This window comes from Gopherus flavomarginatus, chromosome 4 (genome assembly GCF_025201925.1).
Source record: "Gopherus flavomarginatus isolate rGopFla2 chromosome 4, rGopFla2.mat.asm, whole genome shotgun sequence".
NCBI classification, from domain to species: domain Eukaryota; kingdom Metazoa; phylum Chordata; order Testudines; family Testudinidae; genus Gopherus; species Gopherus flavomarginatus.
This window is the reverse complement of record NC_066620.1, coordinates 161,634,371-161,661,095: the sequence shown is the minus strand read 5'-3', so window position 1 is coordinate 161,661,095 and position 26,725 is coordinate 161,634,371. Positions and strand designations below refer to the sequence as shown.

General features: G+C 40.7%; 1 protein-coding gene across 1 annotated transcript in view; it reads right to left on the bottom strand.

Moving 5' to 3' along the window:
* COL9A1 (collagen type IX alpha 1 chain) overlaps nt 1-2,317 on the bottom strand; it is a 140,419-nt gene extending 138,102 nt beyond the window's left edge. The window contains exon 1 of the mRNA XM_050950725.1: nt 2,248-2,317. Coding sequence (XP_050806682.1) covers nt 2,248-2,252 — 5 coding nt within the window. The 5' untranslated portion in view covers nt 2,253-2,317. The remainder of the gene's footprint in view (nt 1-2,247) is intronic.
* Between the last annotated feature and the right edge of the window lie 24,408 nt (nt 2,318-26,725).

Genomic DNA, 26,725 nt, shown 5'->3' with positions numbered 1-26,725 from the left:
GAGCCCGGCACCGGAGTGGAGGAAAGGGGCTAATCTCCGATCCCCCCTCAACTATATACACTAACTATACATATACAACAACTAACACTAACTACAAGTGTAAAAACTCAAACTATAAACACAATTAACAGTAAAGAACAACGAGTAAGCTAGGGAAGTGGAGATCAGCAAAGCCGCGCTCCACAGTTCCAACAACCGTCACGGGCGGTAAGAAGGAACTGAGGGGCCGCTGGGTTGGCAGGGGTATATATCCGGCGCCATAATGGCGCCATTCCAGGGGACAGCCCAGTCGACCCACCAAGTGTTGCTAGGGTAAAAATCTTCTGACAATGTGCACACAGTGCGCGTGCACCTAATTGGAATCGATATGAGCGAGCTCTCGAAGAAGAACTTTGTATTTCTACTCTAGGCTCCAGACTTGGAGATATGGAATAGAGGGTTATGACATGCTGAGGCTAGTACTGTGTGCTTGTTTAAAGATTAGGTTCAACAACTATGAAAAGTCATTCTCTAGATCAGATATCATGTGCCCAATGATGTTGCAAGTCCAGTCACTCAGTTGAAAAGACACAGTGCATAAAGTCCTTTAAAATTGTTAATATGCATAGGCCTAGAATCTTGGCACAATAAGAAGTATATTAGAATTCTCTGATATTAGCAAACCAGTGAAGGACAATTACCAAGTAAGGCTTTTGACAACCCCTCAAAAGCCCACTATAACAATAACATTTTGTAGTGCTATTTCAACTCTTATCTAAGCTTCTAGAAGTACAGTATTTTAGAAGCATTTACAAAACCATAAAGTAAAACCACTGTAAGGTAGGTAAATATTGTATTCATTTTACAGACAGGTAACTTGAGGTATGGAGAAATTAACTGATTTGTTGAAGTTCAAACAGCAAGTCAATGGTAAAGCCAGGAATAGAGCCCAGGAATCATGACAACTTGTATTAAGAAAAATAGTAATTCACATATTCCTAGAAATGTTATAGAAATTGTATAGAGGCTAATTTGCTTGGATAATCTGAAAAAGTTTGTCTTGATGTGCAATAGATATATAGATATAAATACAAATTCATTCATTCAGGAGAGGCATAGTGAAGAACATGTTAGACATCTTCATAGCAAAACTATTTTTAAAGAGCAGACATAGCCTGTTCTTGTGCATTTATCAGAAGTCTGAGCAGCAGACAGGATCTTCAGTCATGCTGCCAAGGAAAGGCATGGAAAGAAATGTTTTTGGTTTTTTTTCTGATAAATGATTGCTTTAATCCAATGGATGGGTGTGACAGACTGTACCCTTATGGTCACCACTCCTATAAGACTATGATAAACTTTGTACAATGTACACCTTGAGGTATCATTTGAAAACTAATAATCTACTAAACATTATTGTCCTATTAAAATGTGTGTAGCAAAATTGTATGTAAAGTTATAAGATTTTACTGTAGAACATTGCTAATACATGCTCCAAGTTTAGAAAAGCAGCCCAAAACAGTTTCTCAGGGACAAAGTTTAGCCAGCACCTCAGCCAGGTGTCAACATAACCCAGTTATAGTCCACTTGAGTAAGTGGCCATTCTTTGGCAGGAAGAAGGGTGTGAGTGAGAAACTTACATATTGGCAGACAGACTTGCTGTCACCTGAACCCCAGCTGGAGATGATTCTTGAAGAGAAATATTATAAGAAGGCAGAACAGAGGACACATCATCTCTCTCCCTTCATCTCTACTCACAGCACCAACAACATTTGAAAGACAAAAGGAACATCATCACACTGAGATGCCTTTTATGCTTCTTCACTGTGAGAGCAATCACTCCTAGTCTGCTTTCACACAGCCTCCAGCACGTAAGTCACCCCTTGCTATACTGTATGAGTGCTATTGCCAGTCACTCTTGAATTACACTGCAGGATGACATAATCAAACTCCCAGTCTCAGACTTTCCCTCAAACTTGCATCTTGTACTGGCCAGAATCCTCCTGGACAATACAAGCTCACAGAAAGTCCATTTCATTAATAGAATATGATATGCACAAATCTTGTTATCTCAAATGGAGTCCTCAAACACTTCAAGCCAAACACACACTGGTTTAGATAAAACAATAAAATGAGTTTATTAACTACAGAAAAATAAATTTAGTGATTACAAGTAATGAGGCACAAGTTGGAATTGGTTACAAAGAAATAAAAAGTAAAATGCACTAATACTTTACAAGCTATGTGAATTCAAAGCAAAAGGTCTCTTACCACATGCTTTAGCAGTCTTGCTGGCTGGAATCCTTTCAGCCAGGACCCCTTCCCCATTCCAGTGTTTTCCTTGTTCAAGTGTTATAGATGCCTTTGAGCAGAGAGAAAGAGAGGAGCCCCCTTTCTTATAGTTCTTTTTCTTTGAAAACTGTCTCCTGAACCTCAGCTGGAGATGAATCAGTGGGGATGGGAACGCCCTACTGTTTTTTTGCCTAGAGTATAGATTTCTCTTTCATATCATTTTTCCTGCCAAAGAATGACTGCTTAACCAGTGATAGTCCATTAGATTTTGTTGAGGAATCAGCTTGCCTTTTGTCTCCGAGGAACAGATTTGCACCTGCTTTTTTAAAACTTGGAACATGTCTCAGGAATGTCATACAGTACAATCTTACAACTTTACATACAATATTGCCACATACATTTTACCTGGACAATAATGATCAGCAGATTGAGTTTTCAAAGGATACCTCATAAGGCATATTTTGTACAAAATCTATTACAGTTTTGTAAAAAAGGTAAACAGGGATACAGACTGTCACACTGACATACTAATGTTGGTTCATTAATTTCCAATTTTACATCTTCTGTTTTTTCCAAGCACGACTTCATCAGAGTCTTTCAGTTATATCAGAAGGCCTTTTTGTTTAGACTAATTCAGTCTTTGTCTCCCTTTCACACCTTTTCACATCAACATTAATTATAATAGGTTATTGTAACATCTTATGAACTTTCACATACTCTAATTGTGAGCTCAACTGTAAAAAGTATCAGCAACTGTCAACAGATCTCTAGCACTACTGTACTAATACTATTAACATACAATAGTAGTAATAGTAGTAGTACTAAGCAATACCTAGGTAGTTTAATTTAATTTAGTGTGACTATGTTGCAAGAGTTAAAAAGCTGCATGAATACTTGCTGAAAAATATCCAGAAATGTGTAATTGTATCTTTAAAAGAATTTATAAAAACCTGTTTTTTGTCCAGAAAAAATACCTAAGAATATGTATTTAAGCAGTCAACTAGCTGGTCAAAAACATTCTTGTACTTTCTGATTTCCTCATCAAAAAGTTTGGTAATCTTAAAATAAAATACACTACATGCAAAAATCAGCCTAGCAAAAGCCTGTCTATGAGGGGGGGGGGGAAAAATACCCTTGTCAAGGTTTGTTTGAGACTTAATTGTGACTTCCCACTGCATGAATAAACTCTATGAACTGAAAAACGGTGAGCTAAGAAGACAGTGGATTTGAAGGGATGAAGCAAACATTGTGATGATTATCAGGTCTATATTGCTTTATGAAAGACCAGCAGCAGTTATGTTTTAGTAATTCAGATGCTCTTCAGTCTGTGAACCTGTCAACTACATAGGATGCTAAGATTAGTTTGTTAGTATTTTATATGATTCTGAGCATTCACTGATGTTTCTCATACATAGAAAGTGAGTAAATTACTCAGAAAATATCAGTGAATTACACTCGCAAAAGCTACCTGGTTCTTGTTTAACTTTAATCACAAGCATTTGTTTACATCTCATTCATATTATATTTCAAACCTAAATCCAAACACATCTTCAAGAAGTGCTGATGTGACAGATAATTCCTTGCAACCACAAATGCTTAAGGAGAGCTATCACTTCTGACTGTAGATATTTTTCCTTTTTTCCTCCTTCACAGTTTCTCCAGTTTAGTGTCACTGTGTTTGCTCTTCATGATTCTCTCCATCCCTCCCTCCCTCTTTTCTTTTTCTCCCTCCCACCTCAATATCACCACTAATCTGATATTATCAGAGCGGGGGAGGGAAATGGGACCCACCTGGGGCCAAGCCAGCACCACCCAAGCCCAGGTTTCTAGGGATCATCTGGCCTTCCCTCTCTTACCCTCCACTCCCTGCCCGGATAGGGGGTGTTCAGGAAGAAAGAAATCTAGAGGAGGAGCAAGTCATCCAGGCCTGAGAAATTCAACCCAGCAGGAACAAATGCAAAGAGCAGTCTCAGCAGGAACTGTCAGAGGCCAGTGGTTTCAACAGTCTGCTTTCCACAGTTATCATTCTGGACATTCTATTCCTAGTCCTGACAAGGTGTTTGCCCCCAGATCCCTTTCCATAGTACTCCTTCCTAGATAGTCATTTCCCATTTTATATGTGTGCAACTGATTGTTCCTTCCTAAGTGGAGTACTCTGCATTTGTCCTTATTGAATTTCATCCTATTTACTTCAGACCATTTCTCAGTTTGCCCAGATCATTCTGAATTTTAATTCTCTCCTCCAAAGCACTTGCAACTCATCCCAGCTTGGTATTGTCCACAACCTTTATAAGTGTCCTCTGTATGCCATTATCTAAATCATTAATAAAGATATTGAACAGAACCAGACCCAGAACTGATCCCTGTGGGATTCCACTCTTTATGCCCTTCCAGCATGACTGTGAACCACTGATAACTACTCTCTGGGCAGCTTTCCAACCAGTTTTCACCCACCTTATAGTACCTCTATCTAGGTTGCATTTCCCTAGTTTGTTTATGAGAAGGTCATGCAAGACAGTATCAAAAGATTTAAAATCAAGATATACCACATCTACCACTTTCGCCGCATCCACAAGGCTTGTTACCCTGTCAGATAAAGCTATCAGGTTGGTTTGACACAATTTGTTTTTGACTAATTCATGCTGACTATTACTTACCACCTTATCTTTTAGATGTTTGTAAATTGATTGCTTAATTATTTGCTCTATTATCCTTCTGGGTAAGAAGTTAAGCTGACTGATCTGTAATTCCCTGGGTTGTCCTTATTTCCCTTTTTATAGATGGGCACTATAGTTGCCCTTTTCCAGTCTTCTGGAATCTCTCCCATCTTCCATGACTTCTCAAAGATAATTGCTAAAGGCTCAGATATCTCCTCAGTCAGCTCCTTGAGTGTCCTAGGATGCATTTCATTAGGCCCTGGTGACTTGAAAACATCTAATTTGTTCCAGTAATTTTTAACTTGTTTCCTGTTTTAGCCTCTTTTTATCCTACCTCATTTTCATTGGCATTCACTACATTAGATGTCCAATCATCACCACCCTTCTTGGTGTAAACCAAAACAAAAGTCATTAAGCACCTCTGCCATTTCCACATTTTCTGTTGTTGTTCCCCCCGCCTCCCATTAAGTAATGGGCCTACCCTCTTAGTCTTCCTCTTGCTTCTAATGTATTTGTAGAATGTTTTCTTGCTACCCGTTATGTCTCTAGCTAGTTTGATCTCATTTTGTGCCTTGGCTTTTCTAATTTTGTCCCTACATACTTGTGTTATTTGTTTATATTCATCATTTGTAATTTGACCAAGTTTCTACTTTTTGTATGATTCCTTTTCGATGTTTAGATCATTGAAGAACTCCTGGTTAAGCCAGCGTGGTCTCTTGCCATACTTCCTATCTTTCCTATGCAGTGGGCTAGTTTGCTCTTGTGCCCTCAATAATGTCTCTTTGAAAAATTGCCAACTATCTTCTATTGTTTTTCTCCTTAGACTTACTTCCCATGGTATCCTACCTACCAACTCCCTGAGTTGGCTAAAGTCTGCCTTCTTGAAATCCATTGTCTTTATTTTACTATTCTTCTTGCTACCATTCCTTAGACTCGAACTCTATCATTTTATGATCACTTTTTCACCCAAGCTGCTTTCCACTTTCAAATTCTCAACCAGTTCCTCCCTATTCGTCAAAATCAAATCTAGAACAGCCTCTCCCCGGTAGTTGTCTCCACCTTCTGAAATAAAAAATTATCTCCAGTACATTCCAAGAAGTTATTGAATAATCCGTGCCCTGCTGTGTATTTTCCCAACAGATGTCTGGGTAGTTGAAGTCCCCCATCACCACCAAGTCCTGTGCTTTGGATGACTTTTTTTAGCTGTTTAAAAAAAGCCTCATCCACCTCTTCTTCCTGGTTAAATGGTCCGTATTAGAGCCCTACCATCACACCCCTCTGCAGCCTTCCTTCATCCTGCTCTGCTGCTCACACTTCCTTAAGTGCAGCAGGAAAACATCCTGCTGCTTTTCATTCCTCCTGTACCTCTGGAGAGGTTTAGAGCAGGATTTGGCTTGAAGGAAGTAAAAAATTACAGTGACCATGCAATCTGGAGTAAAATTACAATTTTACAGTTGCAGCATTGCCATTTAAAGGAACATAACTGCGCATTTGGTCAAAAATCACACACCCATATGCTTTATAGGTGATAAAGCTTGAGTCACTCTTCTAATTGCATTCAATTTGTAATTATTATACAGTAACATACATCTTTGTCTCACACTCCAGGAGCCAAATTCACATATCCCAGGTGTGAAATTTGTCTTTAATGTTATACTATAAATGGGTAATAATTTTCTATAAGGCCTATTGCTAGAGACCACTTTCAGTGAGTTGTGAAGTACTGCAACTCTCTATTGTGTCACTTTCTGGTTTAGTGGTTAGAAATGAGGTTTTGGTATGTAAATCCAGGAGTGTTGCAAAAGAGAGTCATTAAGCAAGCCTCTCGGGTGACTGTTCAAAGAGAAGCCAATTTCTTTTTAGATTTAGTTGACTTACAAAAATATACCATGCAAAATTAGTATGTATTTATCTTCTCACTTTAATCATTTTAAGTTCAGACCTCTAGAAAATTAAGACATGATGCTAAAATGAGGTCAAGAAAACAGGATGAAAAAGTCATTTATAGGAGCCTTGATGCTTAGTTTATTAAACAATCTGGATAGACAAATCTATTAGAGGACCAGAATCTCTGGCCTTCATTATCCATTGCCACACTCACTCAGAACAGAAAATCCAGCCTTAACTCTAAGGATGTTTCCCACATGATCACAGAGCCAAGATAGCTAGCTTCTAAATCACCTTCCCCACAATCCCTAGGGAAAGAGCCATTTCATGGGCAAAGAGGTCGGCGGTCTTAGAGGCTGCTGTTAGCTAGCACAATTTAGGGCTACCCTAGGCTTCTTTAATCTACACCAGAGCCAGCACTGGAGCAGAAAGTCATGAAGCAGCTACCATCTCCCTGACTGCCCCATCTCTCTGCTCTGGTGCAATAAAACATTGGTTTTCAAACTAGGGTATGCATACCCTTAAGGGTACACAAACTCTTGTCAAGGGGTATGGGAGAAAAATCCTTTAATGCTGGATAGGGAAGGGGAGTGGAACGATGCACACCTATGCAGACTCCCCTACACAGGCTCAGGCAGGCAGGGCAAGGGGATGCAGTGCTGGCCTTATGGATGGATCACATGGGACCGCACAGGGTGCAATGGTCAGGGACATATCATAGTCAAGAGGCAAGGAGTAGGGCAGGCCTGGGGTGCAAGGCTGCATAAGTGAGTTCAGGGCAATGGGAGATGGGGCAGCAGTGCTTAATTTGTGCTCTGGGGAAACGCTCTCCAGGGCTTATGTGTTGTACTGCATCATGTTATCCCTTCCAGACCTTTTTTTTGTTTTGTTTTCATAGCTATATTATGACCCTATCTCAGATGGAGGTATGCAGTAGACTACATTATTCTGAAAGGAGTATACACCCTAAAAAGTTGGGAAACTACTGCAGTAGAGAATCTGGCTTGTAACATCTATGGGACTGATTCGGCTCTCATTTAAATTGGTTTAAAAAATCCTTTTGGGTCAAAACTTCCATTGAGTTCATTAGGACCAGGATTTCACCTTTTTCAATTTGATTTATTCTGTACATGTCATTGAAAGATGACATCAAAGCAATCATAAGCTCTGATGTATGTGGGTGGCATTAACTCATATTAGGTGGTGCCATCATAGTACTAGTTTACCAATAAAATATGAGTGCAGTATCTGCTAGGGGATGGAAATGGATATTCTGATCCAAAACTGGACATTTGTGAACTCTGACTAATGTACACTCCAAAATATCCAGAAGATTCTTTGTAACTCACTCTCTCTACCAGTGTAATTGTATCTAGTAGTAATATTTGCTATTATTTACTGTCAAAGTTAAGTAGGAGTGAGCTAGCTTCTGCAAGAAATAATAAGCAAGTGACTAGATCCTCTCTTAATAGTAAAAAAATATACTTTAAAACTAGAGTAGGTCAAATGCTGCAAAAATAGAAGTCCCATACATTCATTGGAATTCTGATTGTCTTCTCAGTTCCTCCTCATTCAGTACCATTTATTTTGTATCTAACTATTCATACAAAATTATTGTTGTAGTTACAAATGTTTGGGAGCAAGAGTATTCACTGCTCATTCTTGGTTATTTTTTATTCCTTCTTCAAGTTAACAGTTTTATTCAGCTACTTGGATAACAAAAAGAATAGCTTATGACTTAGGTGAACAATCACACATCCCGAAAGGCAAGGAGTTAAGTAATCAAAGTGAAACATTTGCAAACACCCCATAAATTGAAATTTATTCACATGATGGGTAGGTGAATATCTGTGAATAACAAATCTCTGCAGAAATCAAGACCAGAGATTGTTGTTTAGCTAAGATCACACAGCAAGTCTGCAGCAGAAATTGGAACACTATTCAAATTGCCTGATTCTCATTCCTATACTTTAACCAGAAGAAAATTATATAGCAGTTGCACTCCACAAAGCAAAATTACATATAAAGTGACATAATGTGTTTAATAACTACAGGCTGGATCCTGTAAACTCCTGCGCATAGTATTTTTTTTAGACATTGTCCCATTAAGTAGCAGGCTCAGTCCATATTTATTTGCATTTCTATTTAACAGTGAGAAACTCCAAATATGAAATTGATTACCTGCATTTTTAAATATAAACACAAATTATTCATAACCCCCCCCATTTCTAGACTTTTCAAGTTAACTAAGTTATGTTTGAAGGATGTCTTCAAATTAATTTAAAATCCCTATAAATTAATATTCATGGCATGCTTATATACAGTGTAGCATAACATAGATTCAAAAGCCTCTGAAAGTTTTTATTATTAAAATGCAACCTCTCTTCCAATTTCCTTTAGCTGTTTTGCCATCTTTTTTTATGCAACTCTGAATAATATAAATAGCATACATTGTAATTCTTCATTTTTTTCTTAAGAAAGAAATGGGGGAAATGTACTGTTTTACAGAGGAACTCATGTATGTATAATATGTCTCTTTTTTATAATGTAAAGTGTGTGTGTGTGTGTATACACACACAGACAGACACACACTGTAGTGCTAATAAAAGTCAGTGTACTAATATGTCTATATGTAAACATAGGCAATAATATAAAGCATAGTAAGTTTTATATGTGTATATAAGCGATAACAAAAAAATCTTAAAATAAAACAGTCTTCCCTGAATAGGCTAAATTAGATATTAAACAATGTTACTTATATCTATTATACAAACTCTCAGAAGGCCACATTTAATGCCTTTTCTAGCTCAAGTAGAGCTTGATATCTGTTCAATCAAGTTTGCCTTTTAGGCATTTTTAGAGACAGTCACTCATGGTCTCTGCACACACATAATGCTTTGTGTCTGAAAATGAAACCACTACAATACAGAATTGCTTAGCAATTAGGCAGCTATGCAGTCTGCAGTATTTTGAGCAAAAGCCATACTATACAGTTAGTGCTAAAATTCTGATTTTAGAAGTATGAACAGTTAGTGTTTTTGTGGAACATGGAGCCGCACAAAAAGATGGATAGATGTACACATAGTACGTACTAAAGACCGTGTTACATTTGCTATTTATTCAGGTTCTTTTATAGTGTCCTTCCCATTTGTATCTGAGCGCCTTGTTAATAGTACTGCCATCCAGTTATTAAGTGTTGAAATGTTTATGAAAAACGGCATGGATCCAGTTATGCAACTGTAGATATATTCCACCAGTTATAATCAGTTATTTTTATCAATGACCTGAAAAGAATTGAAGTTATAGATTCACCATGCAAAAAGAGTTTGGGGGAAAAACATATTACAGGAATATGTTATGTATCCTTATTTCAGCACTTTCCAAGTTCACACCCATCTTTATCAGGTTGATTTTTCTATAACTACCTGTTCCTTTCCAATCTCTGCTGCCACATTTCTGTGTTTAAAATCAAACATCTTCTGTACTATGTACACCAATTAAAACAAAAATAAAGCGGGGGAGCAGAAGAGAAACAGTGTCTATGTGCAAGTCAGTTTTCTGCATGACATAAATGTTCCATATGAACAACTTGCTCTGAAGATTGTTTTATAATCTTTTACTTATCTTTCAATAGTTAGGTTTTTAGAGCTTCCTTTATCACATCAACTTTTATCATGTATGATCTAAAATATCTATTATTCTACCCCCCTAAATATAGTTAACACTTCTGTGCTGCTGTTGATTCATTGTACTAAGCAGAGTTACTGTCCCCCTTTATTTTTGGTCAACTGTTTCAATCTAGCTTTGAAAATGGGATTAGTTTAGTATTTGGGACTCCAAATAAAATCTTTCTCAAATGCAAAGCAAACACAACTGACATTGAAAACTCTGTGAAGCTTGAAAGTTTGTCTTTTCCACCAAGAGAAGCTGGTCCAATAAAAGGTATTACCTCACCCATCTTCTTTCTCTCATTAAAAACTCAAGCACTGAAGAATGAAAATTACTGTAATTTAGTCATTTAAAAAATATGTATCCTTTTATCCTTCAGCTTGCTGCAGTATTTGCATAGGGTATTCGCTGAGGTGCTGAACAGTGTTTTTTCCCCAGGAATTGTACTGCTTGGGAGTCTGTGCCCAACGTTGTCAGGATTTTCGTATTGAAATAGTGCTGACTATGCCATTGTGATGTTGTGGGGACTACCCACATGGCTAAGGGGTTCTATAACCACCTGCCCTGTAACCTTAGGAGGCCTTTGTATTGTACAGCTATGGTTCAGATCCCTGATACCTGTAAACAGCCTGCAAGCCTAAGGTCTCACCTTGGTTCTTGCCTGCCCAGTTACTCTTTGCAGAGTGACACCAACAGCCCTTTCAGTCCCGAGTCACCCTAAATCCACTCTCCCTGGCTCCCTGCGTTCTTAATTACCACAAACTCCAACTGTTACCCTCTGTTTCATTAGCCCTGAAGGCATGAAACCATCCCCCAATTATCAGCTCATTTTGGCACACAAACTCCACACAGTTTGCACACCAGAGAGCTGCTTGGGATTAAAAATAAACAAAGATTATTTAGTAGAAAATCCACACATTCAAAGAACTCATAAGGGACAGGGCCGGTGCAAGGATGTTTCGCGCCCTAGGCGAAACTTCCATCTTGTGCCTTCCCCCACCATGCCCCAGCCCTGAGGCGCCTCCCCTGCGGCAGTTCCCCCCTCCGCCCTGTGGTGCCCCTCACACGCCAGCTCCCCACCCCCCCACCCTCAGGCACCGCCCCGCCCCCGCTGCAGCTCACTTGTGCTCTGTGCACGAGCACCTCGAGCACGCCATTGTTGCTTCACTTCTCCCACCTCCCAGGCTTGCAGCGCCTAAGTTGACTGTGGTCACAGGGCTAAAGTAAGGGAACCTGACAGGGACACCAAGCAGAGAACCCCAGACAGCGCCCACTGCTCCTCGAAGGCATCAAGGGAGCCAGTGGATGCCACCGAGGGGAACTCTTCCCAGATGCATGAGAGCAGGGAGGAGCAGAAATAGACCTCACAATTGCAGAGTACTCCCTGGTCTAAAATCCTCCTCCTAGTGGTGTAGACAGCTACTTTGGCTTGGGCCAGGAGGAGGTTGACAAGGAGGTCTCATGACTTAGTGACACCATGGATACGGTGTGCCAGTATAAACAAGTGTGGGGAGAAGTGCAGCCAGAACCTCATCAGAAGGTTCTGGAGGAGCCAGAATAGGGCTGCAACCTGGTGCACTCCAGATACACATGCACCAGGGTCTCCCTCATGCTGCAAAAGGAGCAGGTGTCTGGGATGGAGGTGAACCATGCCAAGAACATGCCCATTCACACGGCTTCGTGAAGGAACCGCCAACTGATATCCCCGGTGGGCTTCGGGACTAGGGAGGCATATAGGCTGGCCCACCGGGGTTCCTCACATAAGAATGGCCGTACCAGGTCAGACCAAAGGTCCATCTATCTCAATATCTGTCTACCAACAGTGGCCAATGCCAGGTGCCCCAGGGGGAGCGAACCTCACAGGCAATGATCAAGTGATCTCTCTCCTGCCATCCATCTCCATCCTCTGACAAACAGAGGCTAGGGACACCATTCCTTACCCATCCTAGCTAATAGCCATTTACGGACTTCACTACCATGAATTTATCCAGTTCTCCAGAGGTGGTAGGAGGTCCCACCCCTTCCTGTCAGGATGGGACACGAGGGTAAGGACGTGAAGGGTATGGAGCACGAGCATGTACAGATGTTTCTTTGGCATGGTCCAGAAACGAGCCAGCTGCAATTGGTGCAGCCAGCTCACAGTGAAGGGGTGGGATGGCCGAGTGGGTCCCCAGGGCAGGGGCTCAATGAAAAGGTCCAGAGGGCCTGGGGTGTAGGGAGGGTAGAGGGGGCACCCTCTCACAGGACCCTATAGAAGTAGGCCTACATGGTTATTCAGAGTGGGAAAATTCCCTCTTGACTTGATGCTTAGGAGCAAAAGTGTCCTTTTCAATTTGGAGTTCTTTCAATTAACTCTAATGTCCATCATTGCCCTTTCCTAGGATGCACAGTGTATAATTACTTACAGCCATTTTCATGTAAACAATGGGTTTGTGAGGTACCTGTGACAGAGTGCTGAAATCTGGCAGGTGGGTCACAGTCTGATCACTGTAGCCTCAATTAGTTCCCCCAGTGATGGCTGATTGAATAATTATCTAATTAGAAAGAGAGGCTGGGGAGGTAAGGAACAATTTGCTCCTCATCTGACTACCCTGATAGAAGACAGGAAGGGCATTACAAGAGGAAAGAACTAGCTGGATGTGGAATGAAAGAGTTCCCTTGCAAGGGAGACTGCTTGTCTTACTAGGGCCCTAGTAAAGAAGGGTTAAAAGATGTAGAGATTTAGAACTGTGATGTTGCTTTGTATTGGTGTGGGTAGAAGGATTTAGAACAGGGATCAGCAATCTTTGGCACGCGGCCCAGCAGGGTAAGCACCCTGGCGGGCCAGGCTGGTTTGTTTACCTGCTGCGTCCGCAGGTTCGGCTGATCGCATCCCCCACTGGCTGCGGTTCACTGCTCCAGGCCAATGGGGACTGTGGAAAGTGGTGCGGGCCAAGGGATGTACTGGCCACAGCTTCCCGCAGTCCCCATTGGCCTAGAATGGCAAACCATGGCCAGTGGGAGCTGCGATCAGCTGAACCTGCAGATGCGGCAGGTTAACAAACTGGCCCGGCCCGCCAGGGTGCTTATCTTGGAAGGTTGTGGGCCAAAGTCTGCGATCCCTGATTTCGAATAAAATACAGCCTGAGCACTAAAAGAAATTGGGTCTGAGCAGTTTCTGGGACAGCTGAGGATTGGGAAAGAGTATGCCCTCCTCACAGTAGCACTCCTTGCTTGACTACTTGCTGCTCTGCTATGAGGTTCAACTGAAATTTATTATTATAGTTTTCTATATATACAGATTCATAACCATTGTCTGTAACTATATCTCATAATGACTGTCAAGTTCAGAAAATTACAATCTTTCATAAAAAAATCTTTCTTGATATATTGTTTATAGTACAACATATGGTATGCACTCAGTTGGTTCAACTGCTTTTTTTCCTTCATTTAAACCTTCTCTTCACCCCCTTGGAGTTTGTGGACTCTGATTGTCAGATATGGTAAACAGAGAAAGGCTGGGAACATTGCCTGGGCCTTAGAGGAGGTTATAGTCTAGGATTACATGTTTTGTCAGTGGGGAGAACTTGCCTTCCAACGAGATGATGGTGTTTATACCTTACCATGTGAATCTTTTAAATGTTTTGTTTATTATGCTTTGAATTATATTACATCATACACCATGCATAGCTAGCTCCAACATCCTAGTGATCTGCTGAAAAAGAAAGCAAAATACCTCTGTACAATAGAGTTCAGTTCTTGTAGCAGTCTTGGTTATTACATAGATAAAGTTTATTTTTCAAAAGCCATTTTCTGTTGGTGTACATGTACTTGGATACTTACAACTGAATGTTCCACTGAGCAATCACAAGTGATTTAGTTGATGTTTTCAAATGCAGGCAAGTATTTGAGTGCTACCTGTCTTCAGGCAGAGGTGTTCAGATTTTATTTGTCAAATTATTTGATGGATTTTTGCCTTTTTCAATTTAATAACTTTTTTCAACAGATCAGTTTTTCAGGTATGTGACCAATTCTACTTGTAGATAAAGGAGGTAGGGCCATTGAGAACCATGTGTAATCAAGTGACCTAGCCATAGTGTGAATTTTTTGGGAATCTATATACAGCATATGAATTCCAGTTTGATTTTGAACTGCCTTTATCCTTATTTCTTATAACTGTATTTTGCTGTGTTCTACCTTATGCTCCTTGTGCTAAGGAGATAGGCAGTGGCACTCGCATGTCTGTCCATGAAAAGGCTGATCATAAAAGACTATCAGCACCTGAATAGATCTTGAGAGAGAACATGAAGAGAACCAAAAACAGCCCACTCCCCCCAAAAACCTTGCATCCTAAATAAAGCCAGTTTTCTCCAATTTCTCTACAAAGGCAGGCTGGAGTTTGAAGGAATGGAATTTCCCCAGAAGCAGCACAAAAAAACCAGATGTCTGTGCTAAGGTTTATAACCTCAGAGAAACTTTCAAAACAGAAGAAGCGTGGGCAGAAGAGAGGAACAAAGGGGGTTTATTTCATAGCAGGAGGGTTGTTTTTTAACTGTGGGACCTAGAAGAAGAAAGCTGGCTGGAGATGGAGAGAGACTCCATGATTCAAAGGAGAGGCCATATATTGGAAGCGGCAGATCCTAGACACCCTAGAGGACTCTGACCAAATCCCAAAAATGCTTCAGAATGGTGAGAAAACTGAGGCAGGGAAGAGTGTATTGATGTTTTACTGTTTTGTCTCTATCTGTATTTCTCTTGTGCTAGCAAAGTAATGGATGACTAGTTTAAGAATCAACATCTGTGTATTATGTGCTAAACCAGGGGCTGGCAACCTTTCAGAAGTGGTGAGCTAAGTCTTCATTTAGTCACTCTAATTTAAGGTTTTGCGTGCCAGTAATACATTTTACCGTTTTTAGAAGGTCTCTTTCTATAAGTCTAATAATATATAACTAAACTATTGTTGTACGTAAAGTAAATAAGGTTTTTAAAATGTTTAAGAAGCTTCATTTAAAATTAAATTAAAATGCAGAGCCCCCCAGACTGGTGGCCAAGACCCGGGCAGTGTGAGTGCCACTGAAAATTGGCTCATGTGCTGACTTCGGTACGCATGTCATAGGTGCCTACCCCTGTGCTAAACTATCCTGTGTTCCTAGAGAGCTCCACTGTAACCCAGAGGGCCCACAAGATCGGAGTTCTGAGAAGAAGTGTGCTTCAGCAGCTGAGGTGTTTATGTGGGGGGTCAGAACCGATCTTGGGGGCTTGGACGGCTGGATCATGAGATCTCATTTCTGGGAAGGGGTAACAGAAAAAATCCTATACCCACAAAGTGTATCAGAGACCAGGATAAAAAATAGTGCTAAGTCCTACTGACTTTGAAAGTTAATTGAATTTTGGCTCCTAAGTCACTTAGGTAATTTTGGAACAATTTACCCACAGAATGGAAGATTTAGAATACCTTGCCATGAACCAGTACAGCTCTGTATTAAAATCTCTAACTTTTTTTTTTCCTTTGAGTTTGAGTCATGGCATTGTTAGAGACATGGTGTTAGAAATGAAAATCTTCTATCCTCAGAGAAAAGATAAAAAGGGTTTTTTTGTTTTTTTATTTATTTCTTAGCCAGGAGCTTTGTCTCACTGTTCTTGGTGCCAGTCAGCCTGACAATTAATTTTCTGCTTCGTTCTGTCTACCTATTTAATTTCCAGCATTTCATTTCATTTCCAACAATACTTTCCAATACTCATTCCTTCACAAATGGGGCTCTGATTATGCTCATATTTCCACAATCAATATAATTTGCTACAGCTCAGCTAAATTTAAATACAAGATTACTTTCACTAAGTGTTTTATCTGGGGCAGCAGTTTATTAATTATTAGTTTGTATTGTGATAGTGCCTAGGCATCCCAGTCATAGACCAGGACCCAGTGGTATTAACATAAAACTAAATGACTGTCCCTGCCCTGTAACATTTACAATCCATGTAAAATTTATTCCAGAACTTTCCTTCAGTTTGCTGAATTCTCTCTTTGATTTGCTTAACCTTCTTGTTTAGTTTAGCAGTTTTGGAAGCCGTTATCTCTAGCTACTCATTTTAGTATAAACCATTAAAAATATTTGCCAGCTATTATGACAAAAATCCTATTCTGCAGATAGGCTGAATGTAGTACTATAAATGACTACTAAATGATAACTGTAGGCAAGTACTGATTTTAAATAGTGGGTCTCATACTGGTTAGACCCACTTTATTACACTATTTCAGTAGTGTGCAGTGATCCTAAATAAGGATCAGTTTCCTGTTATCCTAGGCACTATACAAACAAATAACACATAAGACAGTCCATGCCACAGAGAGCTCACAGTCTAAGATAGTGAAAGATGAATAAACAAACAAGAAGTGTATGAGGCAAGAACTAGGTTAAAATGAAGATAGGCCTAAACTACCTGTGACACTTATAAGTAGTCATCAACCTAGTCAATGGGAGCTGGTAAATTTACTTTGCATTTTGCACTTTATTTCCTGGTATTATTTCACTTTATGCAGAATCATGACACCAAAGTTAAAAACAAATGTATAGGTGTGACAAATTAATCTCACATTATTTAAAGTTTCCTGCAACATTGTTTTTCTTATAGCCTCCATGTTGGGTCATTTTTCTATGTAGCATCACCTTTTCTTTGGAGGTGTGATGAGATGGGAAGAAAGATTGTGGGGTTTTTTTAATTGTGAATTTAGTACTAAAGAAAAGTGGCATAATGACAGCCCTGGAAGTTAAACTCAGTCATTTAGCCACAAGATAGTGTAACTGCACCTGCTGCAGGGAATCATTGTGAAGTGTTGTGGTACACAAGTCCCCTGGTGCCTGGTAGCATGCTGCGTGTATCGTGGGCAGTGTTGCTATATCTCACAAGTTTATCATGACCTTAGTGGTTTTGGGGGTGGTTTTTACTTGTCTCATGAAAATACGAAGAAAAGCTGCCAACTTGTGAATTTTCTCTTATTTGAAATGGCTACCATTCCCCATTACTGTCAATGGGGAATGGTAGCCATTTCAAACATCTCCGGCTCCCCATACTCCTGCAACCCTACAGTCTGTCAGGATGTGGTACTGAGCCTGTCCTTAATAACCAAAGGCATATCCATAGGCAAGATTCCTGCTACTTTCTGGCTTGGGATACTAGCCAGGACACTGTTAGGAGACAGGAACTCGAAGGCACAGCAGAGACTCTGTAAAAGGAGCATGAGGCAGATGTAGGGTTGCAGGAGTATGAGGAGCAGGAGGTGTCTGAGGAGAAAAGTTATATGAGGAGCAGGAAGAGACTGAGAACAGTGCAGAGGATAGTGATGGGTGTGAAAGAGGCATAGAATACCCAGCGGCTAGTAGATGGTAAGGGGATCCCCTCTGAAAAGCCAGTGGGAGGGATGCATTTAGCATGTGTATTTAAAACTGGATTTTGATCCTGGAAACCACACTGACATTTTGGGGGCAGGTGGCTTCCCCTTAAAGCTTCAAAAATCAGAAGGCAAATAACACCTTTCACCTACATGTATTATTTTTACCAAATCTCATTATTTTAAAGCCAATCCCATGATTGTGAGGGGGGAGGGTCTGACTCATGATTTTTGTACATGTAGCGTTGGCAATACTGTATGAGCTTGGAGGCAAGTACTATGGTTGTGCCAAGCACTAGGATCTAAGCTTTACTGCAAGTAACAATGAGGATTCCTTTACAAGGGCTGCCAGAAATAAGAGGGTCTATACCATAGCTATACTTACTTTAGGACGGAAAAATCCTATGCACTGCCACAGACTAGGGACCAAGTGGTTAGGCAGCAGTTCTGCAGAAAAGGACCTAGGAGTTACAGTGGACGGGAAGCTGGATATGAGTCAGTGTTCCCTTGTTGCCAAGAAGGCTAATGGCATTCTGGGCTGTATAAGTAGGAGCATTGCCAGCAGATCAAGGGACGTGATCATTCCCCTCTATTCGGCATTGGTTAGGCCTCATCTGGAGTAATGTGTCCAGTTTTGGGCCCTACGCTACAAGAAGGATGTGGAAAAAATTGGAAAAAGTCCAGCGGAGGGCAACAAAAATGATTAGGGGGCTTGAGCACATGACTTATGGGGAGAGGCTGAGGGAATTGGGATTGTTTAGTCTGCAGAAGAGAAGAATGAGAGGGGATTTGATAGCAGCCTTTAACTACCTGACAGGGGGTTCCAAAGAGGATGGAGCTCAGCTGTTCTCAGTGGTGGCAGATGACAGAACAAGAAGTAATGGCCCCAAGTTGCAGTGGGGGAGGTTTAGGTTGGATATTAGGAAAAACTTTTTCACTAGGAGGGTGGTGAAGCACTGCAATGGGTTATCTAGGGAGGTGGTGGAATCTCCTTCCTTAGAGGTTTTTAAGGTCAGGCTTGACAAAGCCCTGGCTGGGATGATTTAGTTGGGGATTGGTCCTGCTTTGAGCAGGGAGTTGGACTAGGTGACCTCCTGAGGTCCCTTCCAACCCTGGTATTCTGTGATTCTAATAAAAAAACAGATTATTCCCCAACAGTTCCCAACCCAGCCTTTGGGGGCACTCCAGTCTAAAAGGGAAATATAAGATGGTAAGGTCCCAGAATAACTCTTCAGCCCTGTCTTCTTGCCTCCAGGCCATTGTCCTGTGACTTCTGCTGTGGCTAATGCTGATCCCCCGCCAGCAGCAGGTATGTCTCAACCCAGCTCTCCAACCCTCAGTCTCAGCTGTTAGGCCACCTGCTATCCAGACTTCCTTCTTCAACTAGCTCTCAGACTGCTGCCTCTGGCATCTTATTCTCATGCAACCTTTGTTTCCTTTCTAGCCTAATTCCCTGTGACCTCAGACTGTACTTCCCTTTCCTGTTCTCTGAGGGATATAGATCTTCTGGTAGCTAGATTTTGCATAGAGGGTTTGTACACTGCCTGGTATTGAGCCAGCAGGTTGATTACAATAGGCACAACATTGGCAGCATATTGAAGCATATTCTCACCAGTAACTGCATACTGTACCATAGTAACTCTAACTCAGGAACCAATCCATGCAACAAACCTCAATGCCAACTCTGCCCACATATCTACACCAGCGACACCATCACAGGACCTAACCAGATCAGCCACAACAGCACCGGTTCATTCACCTGCACCTCCACCAATGTAATATACGCCATCACATGCCAGCAATGGCCCTCTGCTATGTACATCGGCCAAACTGGATAGTCCCTACAGAAAAGTATAAATGGACACAAATCAGATATTAGGAATGGCAATATACAAAAACCTGTAGGAGAACACTTCAACCTCCCTGGCCACACTATAGCAGACTTTAAGGTGGCCATCCTGCAGCAAAAAAAACTTCAGGACCAGACTTCAAAGAGAAACTGCTGAGCTGCAGTTCATCTGCAAATTTGACACCATCAGCTCAGGATTAAACAAAGACTGTGAATGGCTTGCCAACTACAAAAGCAGTTTCTCCTCCCTTGGTTTTCACACCTCAACTGCTAAAAGAGGGCCTCATCCTCCCTGATTGAACTAACCTTGTTATCTTTAGCCTGCTTCTTGCTTACATATATATACCTGCCCCTGGAAATTTCCACTACATGCATCCAACAAAGTGGGTATTCACCCACGAAAGCTCATGCTCCAATATGTCTGTTAGTCTATAAGGTGCCACAGGACTCTTTGCTGCATTGGCAGAGAGTGTGTCAGTACCTCCATACTGCTTTGTGATATATCTCCACTCTCCCCTGGAAGGACAAATTTGGTGACAGGATAGTTCAGTTTTAATGGTATATTCAGGCCTTCTCAACTCTTTAGAATTCGCTAAAAAGGATGTTGGTTAGTTCCACTCAAATGGTTTTTTGTCTGTCCAATATTTTAACCCCAAGAAGCTGTGAGGCATTTCTCCTTCTGTGGCTTGGTGTACAGTGGAGCAATGGATTGTATTAGAAAACATGTTCTCTCAGTTCTGTTACTGACATGCCAGGTAACATTGGGCAAAAATCACTTCACCTTCCTATTTTTATTTCCCCCTTTTCCCTTATTTCCTTTGTCTGTCTGGCATATTTAGATTGTAAGCTCTTTGGGGCAGGAACTGTCTTTATCATGTGTGTATAGTACCTAGCACTATTTTATTTTTCTTACATGTTTGTTTTGCACACTCTGCGTAATTCCTTCTAATGTGATTTTTTTTCTCCCCCAAATTCTGCCCTCAGATGATGTAAGACACAGATAGAGGCATCTAAGAGCATAGGCAATTATTTAATTAAAAATTAACTATCAAAGGATACTGTCCACACCTGTAATTAATATTCTAAACCTACTGTACAAAATGAAGATTTTGGGAGGCAGGAGCAAAAATTATTCTTAAGTTTTGTTTTCATTCCTGACAAACCAGTTTGAAAGCTTTTCACACAAAAGAGGATGCAAGCAGCACAGCATTATCATTGCAACCCAATTTAACATTGCTGCCCAGCATACTTCTGCTGAAATTTATCCGCCCCACACCAGTAATAATCTACTGAAAAAAGTCAGTACCATGATTTATACTCCTAATTTGAGTTATGGGAACAAGATCTAAATATAGGGTGAGATTCTGTGCTTTGCCTGTAAATGGTGCACCACAGAACTCCCAGCCCAGAGGGTAGAGGGGCTATAATGGCTTTAGGCCACCTTTGCATCTTCCCAATCCTGGGCTGCTCTAGAGGCTGGAGAGACTCTCAACATAACTTAGCCCTAGGAGCCTAAGTTATGGCAGCCTCGTTCCTAGGCCTGTCCTGTAGGTGACAGTACTGCCTAGAATCTCAGCAGTTCTGTGTGCTGTGGCTCCATCCCTACCACACCCATCCCACCCCCGATAGTGAGGTTTGCATGCAGACCCTTGGAAGGAAGCCTGACACCTGTCTTCTGTAGTGCATATGCTAGGGGAAAGGTCTCCTCTGACTGGATATGAGGGATTTAAGACCCCTTTATACCACTGTACCCCTTTTACCCAGTGTAGAAGGGGCCAGGGTGAGGCTCTCACCCATAAAATTAGCAACTAAGGGTCAGGTAAACAGAGCTAAAGTGTACATATCTGCTGGAGCAGGGCTGTTTTGCATTATTTCATGTGCTCAAGCAGCTAAGGAAGAGATGCAGAAGAATATTCATATCCAAATCCATGAAACATGCACATGAACCATCTAGAAGCAGTTCCCTACACAGACATCAGCCCCAGGAGGCTGAGTGAGAACTAAAGCAGGGGAGCACCATGTAGGGCAAAAGAGGAACGTGTGGCTGAGCTCCATGCCATTGACCACACAAAGTTATACTTCTGCAAAATCACAAGTTCCTTTTGCCCTTTTGAATCCCGCCCCATTTGATGAACAAAATTTCAGTACATTTTAGTACACAGATAATTATTCACACACATCTGTGTACACAGTGTAGATTATGTTCATCCTGAATATTAGGTAAAATGTAAAAAATACCATCATTATTTAAAAAAATTACATGCCATGGTATGATTTTCAAAGGTTCATAAAACACAGGCAAATCTGAATCTACAAACGCAAAGTACTCCACTTAGGAAGGAACAATCAGTTGTACGCATACAAAATGGGAAATGACTGCCTGCGAAGGAGTACTGCAGAAAAGGAGCTGGGGATTATAGTAGATCACAATCTAAATATGAGTCAAGAGGGTAACACTGTTGCAAAAAAGGCAAACATCATTCTGGGATGTATTAACAAGAATGTTGTAAGCAAGACACAAGAAGTAATTATTTAGCTCTACTCTCCACTGTTTAGGCCTCAACTTGAGTATTGTGTCCAGACCTGGGTGCCACGCTTCAGGAAAGATGTGGACAAAATGGAAACAGTCCAGAGAAGGGCAACAAAAAATGATTAAAGATCTAGGAAATATGACCTATGAAGGAAGATTGAAAAAACTGGGTTTGTTTAGTATAGAGAAGAGAAGATTCAGAGGGGACATGATAATTTTTAATTTTAAGTACACAAAAAGTACACAAAAGGAAGAGGGTGACAAATTGTTCTTTTTAACCTCTGAAGATAGGGCAAGAAGCAATAGGCTATAATTGCAGCAAGGGCAGTGTAGGTTGGACATGGGGAAAAACTTCCTAACTGCCAAGGTGGTTAAACACTGGCATAAATTGCCTAGAGAGATTGTGGAATCTCCATGATTGGAGATTTTTAAGAGCAGGTTGGACAAACACCTGTCAGAGATGATCTAGATAACAATTAGTTCTGCCATGAGTGCAGGGGACTGGACTAGAACCTCTCTCTAGGTCCTTTGCAGTCCTATGATTCTGTGATCTCCTGACTAATTTTCAGGAGAAAGCATAAAGTCAATTTTTATCAGTGAGGGCTTGTATATTTTAACTTCAGATATTTCTGTGTTAGAACTGATCACAGAAAAATCATAAGAATTATTTTATATTGAGAAAAGTGTTTCTCGCCCACCCACCCCCAAACAAACAAACAAACACACTCTCTCTCTCTCTGTCTCCTAATTCAAAATGGTTTAACTGTTTTGGCTCAAAATTTTATTTAAAAAAAAAGTTCACCTTCCAGCAGTGATAAGGGCTGGACAATTTCAGCCTACTACATGGCTGTTCCATGGAGCTGATGTGATGAGTATGAAAGCTGCACTCATGATAAATGTCAGAAGCACTTAAACTTCTCTTTTGGCATAATATAGCTCAATTTCTGACTGCACTTTCATGTGGCTCCTATTGTTTTAGCTATGTGGGTGGGGTGGTTTTGCTGTTTATTGTTTGATAGAGGTGTGCATGTCTGCAAGTAGAAGCAGCTAAGAAACAAAAAGAGAAGGCAGCAGTCAAGCCAAAGAGACAGCCAGAAAGGCACTGAGAGCATGGCCTTGAGAAAGAACTTAGCAAGAGAATTCTTTGGCCAGAATGCTGTCTGGAAAGAGACTTGGAACTGTGAGCAAAGAAACTGCCTCCTATTGTTTGATTCCTGGGGTGTTTGGGGAAGCAGGACTTTGTGTGCGCTTTGTATATAGGGTTGCATCATAGAAATACTTGTTTCCCTCGTCAGTTTTCTCTTCTTAATGGAAACAATTCACAAGACCCTGAATACTGGCAAAAATGAAAATCATGTGGTACTGTAATGTAATCAGAGCCATCCATTGGGTATGGCGAATCAGGGCACTGCTCCAGGCCCCGCATTTTGGGGGACTTTGCAGGCCAGTGAGATTGGCCGGCGTGGTCAGTCCCAGAAGTGACAGGTCCGTCCCGAAAGTGACAGATTCATCACTTCTTCCCTGGGCCCTGCACCCCTCTAGGGATGGCCCTGAATGTAATAAAACATATAGCTGTGGAGCTGTTGCTCCAATGGATTTAGTCCCAATTTTTCACCTCAAAAAGTCAGAAGGTGCAGATTATTTCTGTAAACTGAGCTGAGAAAACTCGCAGCCTACATGTGTGTTCCAAAAATAATGACCTATTCAAGTTTTTTATGTCTATTCTTGCTAAATTCATCCATAATAACCAGAAGTTAATTAGTTTGAATATAAATACTGTTCCTGAGAGTCTGGATGCTAGATTAAGTGACACTGCTCTCCCAGTTATAATAGAACTTATTGCTGACATGTTTAGTGTGTATTCTATACTGGTAAATTACCAATTTGCATGGAAGTAAGTTACAATTAATTTAGTAGATAGAGAAGCCTGTCATCTCATTTAAATAACTATTGACCTACTTCTGTTTTTGTTTTTGTTTTTTGCCTCTTTAGGAAACCTAATGGGAAAACTGTGCACTGTTAGTAACTTGGGGATATATTTCTGAATAAAATGTACTGATTGCATTTAAGTCAAGCAGAAAAAGAAAGAGATTAGAGGTAAGTAACAAAAGTAATTTGAAGCATGGAAAGACTTCCATATGAAGAGATTGGGATGGTTTAGTTTAGAGAGAAGATGAATAAGATACATGACCAAGGGATACAAATTAATGAATGAGACTATGGGGTTCCTCTGAAGCATCTGGTCAGCATCAGAGACCAAATACTGAACTAGATACTCTATTATGGCAACCTCTGCTCAGCCAAAAATTATTCTACCATTGTGGACTGTATAATGAAAATAAAAGTGCAAAAGGATTGTCTGGCATTGCTTTCATGGAGGGAGAGAGGGAGATTGGGGCCTGACAACATGTACCCAGAACCACCTGCGACACTGTTTTTGCCCTATCAGGCATTGCGATCTCAACCCAGAATTCCAATGGGCAATAGAGCCTGCAGGAATTGTGGGATAGCTACCCACAGCTACCCACAGTGAAATGCTCCGGAAGTCGATGCTAGCCTCGGTACTGTGGATGCAGTCCACCGACTTAATGCACTTAGAGCATTTTGTGTGGGGGCACACACAATTGACTATATAATAGCATTTCTAAAAAACTGACTTCTATAAATTCGACCTAATTTCATAGTGTAAACATACCCTCCGTTGCTCCTGTTGAAGTTGATCCACTTTGTATAAAATATTTGACTAGTCACTGGGCCAAACAGATTGATTCTATAGCCTGATGATTAGGGCACTTATCTAAAAGGAGGTATCAGTCCCTGCCCGCAATGAATATTCAACAGGAAATTTATATAGGTGTTAGGCTGAACTCCAGTACATACTATACCTATTTAGACACAATTTTTCATGTGTACACTGAGGCAGATTCTGAGGAATTTACTTCTGCAGAGTTAATTATGGGTGTGTTAATCATTTGCATTCATTATTATATCTGAATCACTATAGGCTGTTTTATACACTGACTGCTGAGTTTATTCTCTATTGTGTCTTCATACAAAAAAATTACTAGGTATATTAGGTATTTCTAAGGCACCCATCATTGTGGTATCTAATTTATATCTGATTCCGCTGAAAGAGTCTGTTGTGCTTTGACATACTTCCAGGTCATTCTGAAAATTTGTTTTCTATCATTTTAATTAAGCAATGTAAACCATGTGGACGTTTAAGTGACCATTGAGTATCTGTTATGCAGTGGTGCAGATCACAAGGATGTGTACATTGTAAACTTTTGGGGGCAGGGCCTGTTGGTTTATTTGTTTATGCAGTACCTAGCATAATAAGGCCTTTTCTCTGTTTGGGAACCCTTGGCACTATACAAATAAATGACACGCTGAAAAAGAGAAGGGACTGGAGGAACAGTGATTGTTCCAGTTACAAATAGTGCATTTGAAAATTGTTAGTAAATTCAGATGTATATGCCAATAATGATTACAGCTTTTTTTTAAAAAATAGTTTTATACGAATGTAGTGCTTCCAAAAAATACCAGAATGAAACCCCTGGAGTTTAAGTTCTGTTTTATTATCCACCGAACAGTAAAGTATGGGTAAGAAGCTTCCCAAACCCTGCCCTACCAGTGTGCTCCCCTGTAAGGAACAGCCTCAGGGGTGAGCATATACGTTAGGCTCAGTGGGTCCAAGTCACTTCTGATATAACTTCACTAGCTACCACAGATTTGCACCAGGGATGAGCTGGGTCCTATGTACACTGAGCCCTTGGTCTGTTCTCTGAAATTTTCCTCACAGGAATTACATCAAATATGGGGAGGATTCTTCTGATGTGGATGTCTATTAACTGACTAGGATATGGACTGAGATCGTTAACTCATTTCATATAGGCCACCAATAGCCATCAGCTGGCAATGTTTTTTTATCTCTTTTATCAGCGTCAAATTTGCCAGGCTCTGTGTTCCATTACTGACCGGTATTTGTTTAGCCATGCCCCATTTAATTTATACAACTGACAATAAAGTGGAACACTTCTAGAAGAATTATTAGTTTATTCATCAGTGTCAACCAATTCCTCTAGATTTATGGTTGTAAACAGTCAACTTCACACACACAACTTTGTGAGTATTCCACAAAGATCAGTAATATTTCCCACGTATTCAAAGTATATGTGAAACCACCTGGAAAGAGTGAGACACTACAGGCTTCAAAGTCAGACACATTTATATCTTGTTCTCATAGCACAAAAAAATGCTATCACATGGGTGTCTCAGTGCTTGAGCATGATAAATATCTGTATGAAAAACAACTGTCTGTAGCTCAATCCAGCTAAAATAGATTCATAGATTCATAAATTTATAAATCTAGGACTGGAAGGGACTTCGAGAGGTCATCGAGTCCAGTCCCCTGCCCTCATGGCAGGACCAAATACTGTCTAGACCATCCCTGATAGACATTTATCTAACCTACTCTTAAATATCTCCAGAGATGG